The 14,687-nt window shown below is 40.0% G+C and overlaps 4 protein-coding genes across 9 annotated transcripts in view; 2 read left to right on the forward strand and 2 right to left on the reverse strand.

Annotated features, from left to right (window-relative positions):
- The window catches only part of snx29 (sorting nexin 29), a 187,499-nt gene that overhangs the window by 130,033 nt on the left and 42,779 nt on the right, over window positions 1-14,687 (forward strand). The gene's annotated exons all lie outside the window — the stretch shown is intronic.
- Window positions 1-14,687, forward strand: part of ercc4 (excision repair cross-complementation group 4) — a 221,266-nt gene that overhangs the window by 130,019 nt on the left and 76,560 nt on the right. The gene's annotated exons all lie outside the window — the stretch shown is intronic.
- On the reverse strand, window positions 341-3,306 carry LOC144005567 (uncharacterized). 6 transcript variants are annotated; one of them, XM_077503840.1, is made up of 12 exons: window positions 3,170-3,306; window positions 2,983-3,059; window positions 2,683-2,861; window positions 2,543-2,603; window positions 2,405-2,455; window positions 2,281-2,325; window positions 2,075-2,139; window positions 1,856-1,991; window positions 1,688-1,726; window positions 1,376-1,529; window positions 1,169-1,279; window positions 384-764 (listed from the first exon to the last, which is right to left on the reverse strand). In XM_077503840.1, exons 5-12 carry the CDS (start codon window positions 2,405-2,407, stop codon window positions 625-627), a joined length of 693 nt encoding a protein of 230 aa, XP_077359966.1. In that variant the 5' UTR covers window positions 2,408-2,455; window positions 2,543-2,603; window positions 2,683-2,861; window positions 2,983-3,059; window positions 3,170-3,306; the 3' UTR covers window positions 384-624. The 6 variants fall into 6 exon arrangements, with proteins under 6 accessions (XP_077359969.1, XP_077359966.1, XP_077359965.1 ...); XM_077503843.1 differs by adding an exon at window positions 341-369 and having other exon boundaries at window positions 667-764; window positions 2,683-3,300; XM_077503839.1 differs by having other exon boundaries at window positions 2,983-3,300.
- The window catches only part of shisa9a (shisa family member 9a), a 42,445-nt gene continuing 37,944 nt past the window's right edge, over window positions 10,187-14,687 (reverse strand). The window contains exon 4 of the mRNA XM_077503069.1: window positions 10,187-14,551. Coding sequence (XP_077359195.1) covers window positions 13,713-14,551 — 839 coding nt within the window. The 3' untranslated portion in view covers window positions 10,187-13,712. The remainder of the gene's footprint in view (window positions 14,552-14,687) is intronic.

The raw sequence follows: 14,687 nt of genomic DNA on the forward strand, positions 1-14,687 counted from the left end.
ACCAATATGTTCTGTACTCAGCCTCAGGTTATTAGGTAACTACGAATTTATTTGTAACCTGCATGTGTATGCATGTGTGTCTCATGGACTATTGATATAAATATTAATCAAAGGTAATGGCCTACTACCGTAAAGTCAAAACATTTACTATAATCTAATACTTGAGAAACTCACAAGTTAACTTAATCAACTACAGTAGCACATTTTACTTTTTCTTTAAAGATGTCAAATTCATTAACAAATCAATGAATGACACGTGAATGAATGAATGAATGAATGCACAACTTTTCTTTATATGTTCAGAATTTTCTTCCTTTATCCACAAAACAACAAACAAGTCTGAAAGGGTTTCACAGCAAACCTTTAATCCTAGACAAGGGAAGACCAGAGATCAATACATTAGAATAGCCACGGTGAGATGTAACAAAACACATGAATTATGACCTGTGTGTCACTAGCGGATCAAATGGGATGGCGCTTATTGATTTACGGAGGTGACAGAAAAAACAAAAACACAATTCTAGTAACATACTTGATGTGCATTTGAAAAAAAGAGTTGACTCAAATACGACAAAGATGTTCTTTGCTGTGTCACTTTGAGTATTAGTAAATCTTTTAATCAGGTCATCCAGTGTTTGTTTTTGAGAGTGTTAAACTTTTGTTTACCAATTGCATTTGGCTGCAGACGAGACTGCAGTACCCCGGATGAGGGTTTTCCGAGTAAAAGGCTTGTAGTACTCCTCTTTTCCCTGTCCCAACATATCCTGTGAATAAGATTGAAATACCATACAGATTATATAAACAATCATACTGACCAATGGCAAATGACGGCATGGCATGTTCTATGACTACTTATGACACTGAACATCAATGCTCAAAAACATCCATCCATTTTTTTGACTGCTTATTCCTCACAAGGGTCTCGGGGGTGCTGGAGCCTATCTCAGCTGGCTTTGGGCAGTAGGCGGGGTACACCTTGTACTGGTTGCCAGCCAATCTCAGGGCACACAGAGACAAACAACCACCCCCCACACACACACCTAAGGACAATTCACAGCACCCAATTAACCTGCCATGCACGTCTTTTGGAATGTGGGAGGAGACCGGAGTACACGGAGAAGACCATGCTCTATAACATAATTAAGAATATCCACTGAAAGCTATATACCAGGACTGCTGTTTTTATAAGGGGTTCCACATTCCCAGCAGTTCTGAATCTTGTACATTGTATAAAATTCATTAACATGGGAAGCAGAATACTTGTTCCATGGAGCAACACCTGTGGAAAATAAATTGTGAAGCAAAAATGAACATTTCATTAGAGCTGGTAAAAACATGAAACTCTGTGTTGTGTAGCTTTAATTTAAGGCCTTACTGTCAAGCCACTGGAAATGTGCCTGTCTCCTGAAGCTGACAGTGGAGACTGTGTTCCTGAATGCAGTGCACACGACGGCGAGTTTCAGGATTGCTCCATCTCCTTCAATGAGGACCACTTCTTTAAGTATGTCTGACAGGATACATAATGGCAACTGTAAAATATAGGTCAGGCACAATAAAACCAAAATTTTAAGAGTGAGTGGGGAAAATCTGTCAAACACATAAACCTGGAAAATTAAAGTAAAATGTCTATTACAATAAAACATTTACCAGACGCTTTGTTGAGCATAAAATATAAAATTCAGATTACCTCCAATATGAAGCACCTGTTGGCCTTTTCAAATTCAACCTTTGAGGAAAAAAAAAACAATTAGTGAGCCAGTGATTAAGCAGGTACAAGCAAGCAAGCTTGTAGGTAGGATGATAAAATACTTGTTTCAAATAATCTGATTTTTCCACATGACTCAGCTATAAGTACCGGTACACTTGGTGTTACTGCCAAGCTTTCCACATGGCCTCGCTTTCTGGCCTTTGGGATCCTGAAAATTGGTTCCAGTGACCCTTGGAGCAAGGCTCTGGACTCATTGGTCCAGTATGCCAATCTTTGTCCATGGCTGTAAGTGATGTATTAGTGACATAAAAAAAGTTAACCAATTGGAAAGTACGTTAGTAAATTAAATTAGAAAGATTATATTACCCATCAATCTGGAACCGTTCCATCAGGCTGATGCACCACCATTTGCGGATGTGTGCCATATCCCCCTAAAAGACATTATCTTAAATATGCGAATAACAACACACTTTCTGGTTTATGATTGGCCAACTATAAACATTGCTGTATAGGAAATTTAATTTATGATCAATTTCTGAACTTCCTTCTATGTCATTAAAATAAATACCCACCTCAGTGAACAAAAATGGCACACCTGTGCTCATGCTGAGTGCATACTGCAAAAAGCAAAGATATGTTCAAGCATTTAAGAATATATTACCAACAACATATTTAAACAGACAGAAAAATGTTTACCATCAAGATGAAAATGCCACAACTGTCGCCACTTGTTTGGTTAGGAAAGCCCTGTTTATGAAGATATTAAAGAACAAATATAGCAGTCTTATTGTAAAATCAATGTCTTAAAATACAATCCAATGTACTTAGATGTACCTGAATATCTCTGCCAAACTTAATTGTCCACTGGCCTGGATTAATGTGATGAGCTAGGTTACTGTAAAAATCATCAGAAATAGCAAGGCTTCAGGGCTTTAACAAGAGTATACATTATATAGCCATTGAACGAGGCTAACCTTTAAAACAGCCTTTGAACGAGGCTTGAAGGATGCTAATACTTTTTCCACTGTACGGCGTCTTCCTGGATGACCCCCAGTGCCCAGATTGTCGTGGCAGATGGTTAAAATATCTCTGACTTGTGACTGATACACGATCAATCGGAGCTTGCCCTTGAATCTGTAATATAACTTCTCATCTAAAGTCGAAGAAAAACAATTACTGAGGGTACGCGTAGTTAAATAAATAGGTGCAGCTGAAGAACTAAACGGCTTCCATTTGTTGTAAATAAAAAAAAGAAAAGTCAAAACGTTACTTACTTTGAATTGTGTAGGATTTTGACGCGGTACGAATCGTTGCCTTTCGGGTCGCCGAACACTTTGATGCAGAAGTGCGGCTATGATAAGTCCCGTTAGATAAATAATAATGAATTTCTTCATAAAAATCATCCATGTTTCACCTCCTCAGAATTGTGTTTTCCCTCCAACGACTGTAAAGTTGCCTCACCAATCACAATCGTCGACATCTCAGCCAATCCTGTAGCGTAAAACGTCTCAGCCAATCCTGTAGCGTAACGTCATCTGTAGGCGAAGGACCCCGAATAGATATGGCAGGCCGAACACATATGGTACCGACACCTGTCGTGGCCGAGGTAAGACGCTCGTCGCGACGGTGAAATGTAATAATAATAAAAAAGAAAAAACACTTTGTGTTAGATTAATTGAGTTGCGTCGTGTTATTGGGTCAAGTGCTAAGAATGTATTTTGTGCTTGCTAGCTGGTGTTGTGTTCGCTATGCGACACTTTTGAGCCAGAATCCGATGAATGAAGCTAATGTTGCTAACGGTTGGCGCCTTTTACTGAGATTCACTTTTGACTTTTAGGAGAGCTTGCGAGGACGTCGAAGTGTACCCAGTGTTCATTGTTGTTTCCACGCACACAGGTATGATGTCAATTCTTTGTACATTTTTGTTTTTTGTTTCTTGACGCACTCTCGCTCCGTATGTGGCCGAGGAGAGCTTGAGAGGACGTAGAAGTGTACACCAAGCTCATTGTTGTTTCCATGCACACAAGCCGCTGGAAAATAAACGCTCAGTGAGACCAAACCCTACTCCATTTGTCAAAAACAAAACAACGCAGAGTAAAGTCAACCCACACGGGTTACACATGGATGTTGCCTTAGTGGTTAGTTACTAGGGGTGTGCTCAAAAAATCGATACGGCAATATATCGTTGTGGGCCTCATCACAATACACGTATCGATACGCAGGCGTCAGAATCGATATTGCTCGTTAACTTTAAATCGGCAGTTCACGTTTGCCTTTGCGGCTTGCATTGTACCTAAAAAATAAAAACCAGCAGCATTGAATTGCCTTCAATTAATGCAAAAATAGCTCACCTGTGATTGGACACTGTGTCTTGCTAAGAAAAATGAAAGCAGAGGAAGAACGTCAACATTTATTTATTGATAAACTTGACATGGCACGTGTCTCAGTGTACCAATTTTCCTATATTTTGTTTAAAAAAAATAAAATATTTCTTATTTGGGATACATATGTATCGCGATACGTATCGTATCGTGAGGTTGGCGGCAATACCCAGCCCTATTAGTTACCATGTCTTGAGCCCTTTTCACACTGCACTCGCTCAGTGTGGAAGAGTTCTTGCTCCAAACTGCTTGCCTGTCTTTTTTTTTTTTCTTCTCAAACCTAGTTAGATACTGAATCAACAGCATCTGTTTTGTTGCGTTGTTTGTTGTTCTGGTCTCGCCATCCGTCAGTCCGCTGTCAGGTTTTGTCCCATTCCGCTGATGAAAAATGCACAAGGACTATGATGTCCAGACTTCAAAGAGGACGCAATGAAAGTCAAATACCCGAAAGGTTTGAAACGAGACACAAAAATTAAACTGTATGGGGTACATCATAGTATTCTGCTCCATTGTCAGTATTAAAAATGGACATCCTTTTATTTACGATTTTGGTCTTCAAAACTGTAATGTAGGCTAAAATGCAAACGAGTAGAACTTGCAAATAAAAGGCAGTTTCTCTGCGGAGTACATCAAGTGGAATCCAAGCAGGATGAAGAATAATACAGTACATCCCGACTGTTAGGAAGCAGCGCTCCTTTGGATGTGCGGTTCAAACAAACAGTGGTACGAGACGACAAAGTGAGTCCCCGCGTCACTGTCAGGGTTTCCCTCTAGGCTGTACATCACTTTCTCTTCGCAGATAAGAAGAGCCCGACTCCTCCTAGTCTGGCGCTACTGAGGAAATGGTTCATTTTTGCAAATGCTGATTTGGGGGCCCTGGGCCATGAAAATATCATGTGGTTTTCTCAAAAGCCGTCTTGACTTTCAAATTCATGTGCGGCGCTGTAAAATGTAATTCCTCAGCAGCAGTCATGGAAATATTTTTTGGGGTATTTTATAAATATGGATGCTGGGAATGATTAACTCTGAGGGGAGGGGAATGACATACACTCGCCGCCACAATGTTACAACTACTTGCAGAGTCTCGTGAGATTCAGTACAAGCGTATGCCACAATATGCGTCGTTAGCCAGGGCTAATTTAGACAAATAGCTCGACTACTCCGAGAAACCCAACTTGCCTAGAAATATTGAGAATATGAATGGATTATGATTAAGTTACTAGTTTGGTTCATTACATGTCATAATAGGCAAAAAACAAAATTGTTTTTCAACGTAAAACCAGTTTTATTTGGGTCAAAAATAGCACACATTGTTTCCAAAAGGGACCGACCCAACGATTTTGGTTATTCAATTTACTCAAAAAGTTGGGTGAAATTAAATTAATAACCAACAAAGCAATCCAAGTATATGGGTTGCTTTGTGGGTTAATTTAAGAAGCCATTTAAATTGAGTAAAAAGAATGAACCGGCCCGACTTTTTGAATTAACCCAAAAAGTTGGTTTTCATTAATAACCCACAAAGCAACCCACGTTTTTGAGCCCACTTTTTGGGTTAAATAACTCAAAAAGTGTTTTTGTAAGTTTTTTTTTTTTTTTTTTTTTTTTTTTTTAAACCAATTCAATTGTGTGATTCAATTAACCCAAACACTTGGATCAAATGAATAACCCACAAAACAACCCATATACTTGGATTGCTTCGTGGCTTTTTAATTTATTTTGACAGAACGTTTTGGGTTAAATAATTCAAAAAGTTGGGCCGGTTCCTTTTTTTACTCAATTGAATTGGATTAGTAAACGAACCCAAAAAGTTGGGTTGAATTAATAACCCACAAAGCAACCCAATTTTTTGGAGACAAATTTTTGGGTTAAATAACTCAAAAAGTTTTTGTGCACCTCAAAAAAAAAAGGGTTGTTTCATTTTTGAATCTAACAGTTGGGTCAGATGAATAACCCAAAAAAATAACCCCAGTATTTTTTTTTTTTGTGGCTTTTGCTGCATTATTTTGAACTGTGGACAACTTTATAGAGATTCAACTTTGCAATTTCCACTGCACCTGCAAAGTTTTAATCACACCTTGACGTTGTGTTGTTGCGCTTCCGCTGCTCAAGATGATGAAAGTCGAGGAACAGCTCCATGTAAAGAATTTTTTTGAAGTTACAACAGACAGAACTACAGAGGGTATGAAGCTTTCTCTTGAGTTCGCTTCTGCAGACTGTTTTCTCTTTGCCAAAAGTACTGGCAATATGTGTAATTAGCATAAAATGTGCAATGTGCACCTGCATGTGTCCACTGTGAAGCTTTTCTTGGCCCTGAAGGCACCATTGGAGCACAGTTAAAAGACAGCTTTTAGTATTTCCCTTTTCTCTCTCTCTTTCTTTTTCTTTTTTTTTCATACCTTGCATGGTTCACTTCAAGGTAAAAGAGTAAAACAATTTACAACCAAAACAGTGGGTGTGATTGAGTGTGGCGGGGATGTTCTCAGTTAGGTTCAACGATAGTTCAACTCGCCGGCTTTCCGTTTGCACGCACGGCGTAAAGCCGAGCGGGAAACACGAGAGGACCTGCACTTCAAATATTGTAGCGCTTCCAATGTTATGCTCGTCGTGACCAATTTAGCAATGCCGTGCACAATGCCTTCTGTCAAAGGCTTTACCTGAAACAAATACCGCAAGCTTTCCAAATATAATTTTATATATAGAGTGTTTTGAAATAAATGGTCTTGAAATTGACACGTGGGAGTAACGTAACTCTGGCTTCAACACCACAACATCACGAGTTACCTGAACAAACTAAAGGCTGAAATGGTAATTTTGCATTTATTGACCGTGTGCAGACATATCTTTGCATATAGTATATCGTCATTGGCTACTGCACTGCTATAAGATGAATGACAAACGGAAAACGTGAAACAGGAAACGGAAATATGGAGCAGCCTTCCAAATTAAAAGTATTTATTATGCACTCATATGAAAATTGCCCACAGTGTCAATCACAATGTAGCACTAATTTAATATTTAATACAACTCTTCTATTGGATCTTATCAATGTACCTAATGAGGTGGCCAGTGCATGTTAAAAGGCTCAAGAAGAAGAAAAAAAAGCAGCAAATACAGATTTTTTTTTTTTTTTTTTTTTTTTTTTTTTTTTTTTGCAGAAGTCATCTTTTTATTGCCACGTAAGAAAGTCGAATATAGAACAATAGTAATATATCGTTAGATGGCAAATCAACAACAAAAAAGAACCAAAAATATCCCCGTGAACCCTCCCCTTGTAAAAAGGAAAACAAACAAAAAAAAAGTTCATCTTAGTAACACTATGGTAATATATTTTGGGACAAAACATCTGCTATGTTTTTTTTCTAACAATAGTCGAGTAGTACCAAAATACATCTTTCCCATAACTTCATTTCACAGAATTCAAAGTCAGTAAATGGTTAAAGGACAACGGGGCATCACGGTGCATATTATAAGCTACTGTGCAAACAATAGTGGGAGATGGGCTTCTACCATAGAAAATATGCCTTTACTAGCAACATGTAAATGCAGTGTCAGGGCCATACGTATTCATATTCACATAAATACCACAAACTGGTCTGGACATAAAAAATAGAAAATTGAATCTCGTATATCATTGCATGTCGTACGCGGCGAACACACACAAAATGAGCCAATCGGTTCGTTCTTATGAAAAGATTAGCTTGCTAGTGGATAATCATCGTCCCGATAATAGCTTATCGATTCTGATGCAGTTATGGGAAATCCCTTGGCTCTGGACAGGGGTCAATAACTGGTGCATTTGTTGGTTTGTTTGTTTTCACCAGCTACCTTCCTGCTTCTGCTCACAGAAATTATACATCGCATTAGCGTTTGTTGACAATACTTATGAAGAACATCACAAAAAAAAAAACAAATACATCTCCTCTGTTTTTTTGTCATGTGCTGAAGCCAAAAGTGAAAACAATGCGCATACTGTACAGACGGAGGCTATACAAACTTGTAAACATTGCTGACAAGATCCCCGCCACCCCACCATTTGATGTGGGAGGGGAGGGATTTTTTTATTTATTTTTTTAAGACTATATAGTAGGATGCGGTTCCATAAATCAAACTGCTAATTAAAGTTGTTTGAGCCCTTAAGTCACCACCGAACACAATAATTCCGATTTTACTTTCCCATCAAAAATGCAGCTGTTTTATTATGACAAATATGGGTGATTAAGGAAATTAATATATACAGACAACAAATAAATGAAAAAGGCAAAACATAAAATGTTTGTTTGTATAAATACGACTATTTTCACGGGATGTACTTTTAACTTGTATAATTTTGCTGTTTTTGTGTTGAATGTGGCCCTTATTTATACTCCTTGGTAATTCTTATTTTTAACCCTATAACACCAAACTTATATTAAATACTAGACATTTTGAGCCCTATTTTATGATCTGACACATGAATTGCACGGATAATCCATTAGAGGGCAGTATCACCCAGCTGATGGCTTTTTCCAGTGATCTTGCAAGATCGCCCCAATTGAAAAAAAACGAGAGACACCTATATACTTATTAATAGTGGGGGAATGTTCTTTCTAATTTTTGAAAATACTAAAATGTTTGATATTTGTTATTCTTTTTTAAATTTAAAGCTTTGTGACCGGATGTATCAAATATGACACAAATCAAAAATCATATGTGGAAGTTGAAAAAAAAAAAAACGTTTGTTCAAAAGGACCAATAAATACTTTATCTACAAAGAATCCGAATTTTCTCTAATATATTTAATAGTTCAGGCTTTATAAGGTTAATTGTGTCTATGATTTGTTTGTCATGTATTGGTGCACCTCATGTCAAACAGTCATGTCAGATTCCCAACTTTCTATGTGGAGCTGAGTTTCTCCGTACCTCCAGCACTAATCAATTATTCAACGCTTCCTCCCAAACGAGGGTTGACACCGAGTCCCTTGTCAGTCTTGTGTTGCCACTCTGGAGTCGCAGCGCAGCCTCTTGCCAGTATTTCTTAAGGTCTTGGTGATTAAAGATCGCAACGAGAGCTCCTAATCCCCTCCGGCCACAAGTCCCTTTTCCGCTCGACTTATTGAGAATCCCAAGTGGATGTTTCGCATTGTGGTTTTCTCAACAATGAAGCTCGATTTCAGCGTGACATGTCTAATGGGAATCGTGTTTTGTGTATTTTAATCGAGCTCGTCAAGCAAGAAGAAAACGAGACCAGTTTTGTATTCTCAGAATAAGGCAAAACGCGCACTAGGTGACACGGCTGAAAGAACAAAATAAAAAATAAAAAATAGCTTGTCTATTTCTATGTGATTCTGGTGTGTGTGCTTTAGGTGCAAATAAAAGTGAGCATGTTTGCCAGGTGTTTGCCTCAGAGCTTTTCCTTAATCGCTAACCCTCACCCCCCTCATTCGTGCCGTTTGCTTTTGCACGCGCTTTGTTATTGATTCGACACAACTCGCAGTGCACAGGCTCAGCGAAGAACTTGCCACGTTCGTCCACTCGTCTTGTTTATACGGTCCAGGCTGAATCAAGAATGAAAGCTTATTGCGGCCACAATGAGCGCTATTATCGATAATGCTGCATACCAAAATAGTCGCTTAAGTCAGTTTTTCAGATTTTCAGGAAACGCAGAAAAATTGTAACCATTTGCATCATGAGATGATTTAGGCAGACAATGAATTAAAAAACAAAACAAAACATGACTATAAGAGGATGTTTGATTTTTTTGAGTGGTACTAAGGGTGGACAATCTTCAGTCATTTTTCTTCAACAAATTACTAGCCACGGTATTACTGACCAAGGCTCGTAAGGTTGTGTTTTTAGCTGTCAAAATGATAGACAGGATGATTTATAAGAGGGAGAAGGCACAGAAAAGAAACAGAAAAAGAGAAACCGCTGATTGGGTCAAAAATCAAAATGGAATCCCTACCGGAGAACTTTGTGTTTCAGTATTATCGAGGATGTAATGATTTGAGATATAGAAAAGAGGACTGAGGACATGACCTCACGTGAGCGGGGAAGTCAACCCCCCCACCCCCCCCCCCCCCCAAAAAAAAACTTGACAATAACATGTTCTGTGCTACCCAACTAGTCTAAATACGGTATTCTGGTATTCTGGTTAATATTGCATTCATTGGAATATGAGTTAAGCAGCAAAATCCAGCAGTTTTTATCAATATCAGAAGGCGGCCATTTTGCCACTTGTGGAGTGAAAACAAACAAGCACAGCTTCGGAAAACAGATGAGCTGTGATTGGCTGTTGCCTGAACACTGAGCAACTGTGATGTCATCTTCAATCGACAGCGAGCGGCAAAATGGCCGCCCCCTTAGATGAATACAAATGGCTGGATTTTGCTTCATGACTCATATTCTTTCCCCGTTAACTTTCACCGTCATAATTACCCCAAGAAAAATACTTTTCGACCCTAAATATGACAATCAAATGAAAAAAACAAGTATTGCGATAACTGAGTGAGCCTTATTGTGTTGTGTGACAATGAATGTATTCTTCTCACTGCAGCGCAAACTGGTTCATGCTGTGCTGCTCGTAAACATGAAACGTCACATGACGGTACCGTTATAAACCGAGAACCACTTATATTAATAACACCTGCAACTTGTGTGCCGAATCTTGTCTGTGCTGCTAATTAATGCTGCCCTGTGGTCCATTAAATCTTCACATCTGGATTGAATTCCTCTAATTGGGTCAATCGCAACTCTGCTGTCTACTCAGCTATTGTACCCAAACTAATTGTTAGAACAGCAACAGGAGGCAGCGAAACATCTTCCTGTCTTTGTATTTCCTAGAAACATATTCTAAATCTTAAAAAGAAACGGGGTTGGAAAGCTTCCTGGAACAGATTGTTCCGATATATATGATCACAAAACCCATCCATGCCTCCACAATATTATCACTATCCCGGCTGATTTCAGGCAAGAGGCGATATAACTCCCCCAATTGCACCATGTCATCCAAATCTCATCTAAATCTAAACGTCAAACGAAAGAATCATCTGAGCTAAAAATCCACCCATACGAAAAGCAAGCCAATGTCAAATAAAAGGTCGAAATAAATTGGAATGTTTGTATTTGATCTTTGTCTAAAAAGTGAATGTCTCATCATTATAGTCCGCGTGACCATTCGGAATGACAGTTATGGTTAATAAAGCCGCTCTTGGTGAGCACATTGTGTCGTAAACCTTTCATGATATATTTTTTTTGGTCTAGCTAGCTGCCTGATAGGAGAATTTCCAACATGACTGCCTCCTGATCCCACTCATCTGTGGCCATGGCCCTACCAAACGTGACCCGTCAGCGCAACCAATTCCAGCTGTCCTGCTTGTTGTTTAGGTTTTTGTTTTTTTGACCCATTGCTTCCCGCTTCACAATAATAATTCCATTGGCCGGTTTTTATAAAACTGGATGAGCTTGCAAGGTGACGCAATAACCACTAATAAGCAATCATTTAAAACACCTTTCTTAAAAACCTCTTCTAAATTGGCCCATCCAAGCAGCACGAATCCGCAAAAGCTTTCCATTCATGGCGATGAATGGAAAAGAAAAGAAAACGCGTGTGATGTGTTATTGTAAAACCGTGCACATAACTAAATGTCCACACCAACACATCCTTAATTCCACTAAGTCGCACTGTCCTCCCTTCAAATGCAAGCGAAGAGGGGTCTTATAGGTTGAAGTGTTTTGATTATGCGGTCAAGATGATAATGGTGGATGATGAAGGCTAATAAGTCTTGCATCATTACCAAAAAAAAAAATTAAAATAAAAAAAAAAAAAAGGCTGAGAGAGGCGCTCAAATGATCTGACCTATTTTTTTTCACAGACATGGAATTTATTTTTTGTTTGAATTAAATAACCCAGATAGGAGTTTCCCCCCAGCAGGGTGTGATGTTTTATGTGGAGTACAAGTGGGCTAATCAAGCCTAGTTGTAGCTGTCAATACTTAAAAAAACAAAACAAAACGCGTCTTGATGTGCCTTGCAAAACCTTGTGGAAACCGTTTCCATAAGGATTTACTTTATTCACTTCCGGCAGAAGTTGCTTGTTCTTTGTCTTCTTCTTCGTAGTTATTAAGTGGACGCTTCGTCGTCCTCATGGACAGTCGGAGGCAGAGTGCGCTCCATTCCAATTTCTGAACGCAACTGTTTACTTTTCTTGTACAGCCTGCACTGGTCTCAGTGTGTTTGGGACACTCGGAATATCTGAACGGCAAATTTGAGCAATGGTCTGAGTAAAGCAGCGTGTTCGGAGCCTATTTCTGAAAGCACCATGAGGGAACGAGGTTTTTGGTGGCGATAAACTCTAATGTTCATGCTCTTGGTTTTTGTTCAACAAATTCCCCCTCAAATTATCTACATTTTTAACTGGTCTGATTTAGAAAGGAAATAGCAAGGTATAACTGCCATAGACAAAGTTATGGTCACAAATGAAAAGCTGCGATAAAGCCGTAATTACTGAACCGCGAAGTAGCGAGAGAACACTGTACTATATTTTTTATTGACATCCCAGTTATGTCCAGTCCCAGTTTAGTGACGGCCCCATTATGACTACTTTTAATCTGCATTTCTGATTGGATTTGAGGCTAAAGAGAGTGACTTAATATAATAAAATTCATATTTCGTTCCACTTGCATTTTAATTCAATATGAAACAAATGTGCACAGATCACATAAGCAAACAAACAAAACAAAGCAGTATAAATGAGTTCTAAAAATCCAGCTGACTGACATGTCTACAGTTTGCTCTGGCTTGGCTCCAATCTTATGCCCGCATTTGTATGTGAATATGTGCACTTGAGTGTGATTATGGAAGAAAGATGATGCTGCAGCATCCGGATACCGCCTCTCTGCCCTACCTCTGGGCCAGCTGTCAGCATGCAGATGAGGGCTGAACAGCAGCAATCCTACTCCTCAGCCCAACATTATCTGTGCTGAAGCTTCGTTTGAGAAGGGTGACCTTCAGCTGTGAAGCTTATGAAGAGGCTTCGGAACGGCCTCAATACAAAACCTGCTATGCCTGCAATCCAAAGCCCAGAGCCCTTGTCATATGTCGGTCGTGAACCCATCAAGGGATTCTGGTGGTGAGACATACTGGAATGTTGTTTAGTTCAACCATGCTTGTTAAGCAGACGCTGTGACACTTCCTGTGACTTGGCAATGCCCGGGTGCTGTCATCGGATCCCTTATATTGCTTCTTGGGCTTGCTTCCCATTCTTTTTTGTCAGCAGGTTTCCATTTACTTTGGAATGCTTTTGTAGCTGTAAGATACAACTTCGACAACTTGAAACATACGCTTCATTGTTACTGTTATGGTTATTGATGTCACCAACTTAACCACCGTCAGACAGAAATCAGCAGTCCGTTCAGTGATCTTGGTGATGGACTCTCTATGGGTAAAGATTGACCGACCAGACGTTACGTCACTATCGCATAACAAATGTGTAGAAATCCTTTACCAGTACCAACAAGCTTTAGCTTCTTCACACACACAAACAGACCTGCACCATGTTGGCCAACTCTGGTGTGGTATCTCCACTCGGAATTTACTTGTGTCACCATTTCACATGCATTCTTTACACTTGGTCTTCATATCTTGGCTCACACAGTCACCTCTGTCTTGCTGTTGGTCACAAAGTAGGGCTGTGTGGGGAGGAAGTGTTGGCTGTGACTGTGGCCTCTGGTGCCATGGAGCTGGTTGGGCTCCAGCACTGTACACTGAGGCCTCTTGTGCCCGTAGGTCTTCCTCCGGCCCACTGTCTCTGTCCCATCCCAGCCCCTTAACCCCATACCTACTGTATGCCCAGACGAGATGGTATTAGAACTGTACGCCAATGGGCGACCCATTGTTGCAAAGCTGGAGCCAATGGGGGTCTCAGCGACCCTGGATATTCCTAGGGATGTGCCTCCTGGCATAGTACCCCCCATGTGTGCCAAGGAGGTAGTCCCCAGTCCTGGCGGCTTGCTACTGTGGCTGTGAAGGTGAGTGAGGGCACTGTGGGAACCGTGCGTAACGTGGCCGTGGTTGCTTTTCGGTTTCTGGCCGTTTGGCTTTAACGAAGTTACTCCAGTGCCGCGTCTGTCTGTTGGGAGAGTCGACACGGAGGTGATTCTGGGCATTTCTGTAACATAGGTTGCCACTGGCTCTGGGGTCAATGGCCCCAATGAGGTCATTGGAGTCATAGAAGTCATTGGAGCAAGGGAGGTCATGGGTGTCATAGCAGTCATAGGTGTCATAGACGTCATAGGAGTCATGGAGGTCATCTGGTTCATGGAGTGGGAAGCCATGGGGTTTGAAGCAATCAGGTTGGTGGTCATCGATGACATGTTGGCCATGGAGGGTCGGGAGTTGCCCATGGGTTGGAGCGGAAGACCACCTTTTGTCGGTAGCTCCACCATCAGCCTGCGCTTGTTGTACAGATCACCGTTGTATTTGGCAGCTGTCAGAAGATGGACACAAAACAATGGGACAAATTAGAGACACTTTGTAACTATCATAAAATATTAAAAGTCAAAAGGGTTATTTTTGTAGCATTCCTATGTAATAATATAATGAATGAATTTTCTGCTCCAGCA

This window comes from Festucalex cinctus, chromosome 17 (assembly GCF_051991245.1).
Source record: "Festucalex cinctus isolate MCC-2025b chromosome 17, RoL_Fcin_1.0, whole genome shotgun sequence".
In the NCBI taxonomy this organism is placed as follows: domain Eukaryota; kingdom Metazoa; phylum Chordata; class Actinopteri; order Syngnathiformes; family Syngnathidae; genus Festucalex; species Festucalex cinctus.

Bases quoted from the DNA above. Each gene is read 5' to 3' on its own strand.
- LOC144005567 (XM_077503840.1), bottom strand. The intron at 1,727-1,855 runs GTACTTATAGCT...TTTTCCTCAAAG, and splicing joins CAGTAACACCAAGTGTACCG to GTTGAATTTGAAAAGGCCAA. The intron at 765-1,168 runs GTATATAGCTTT...TCTTATTCACAG, and splicing joins TTATAAAAACAGCAGTCCTG to GATATGTTGGGACAGGGAAA.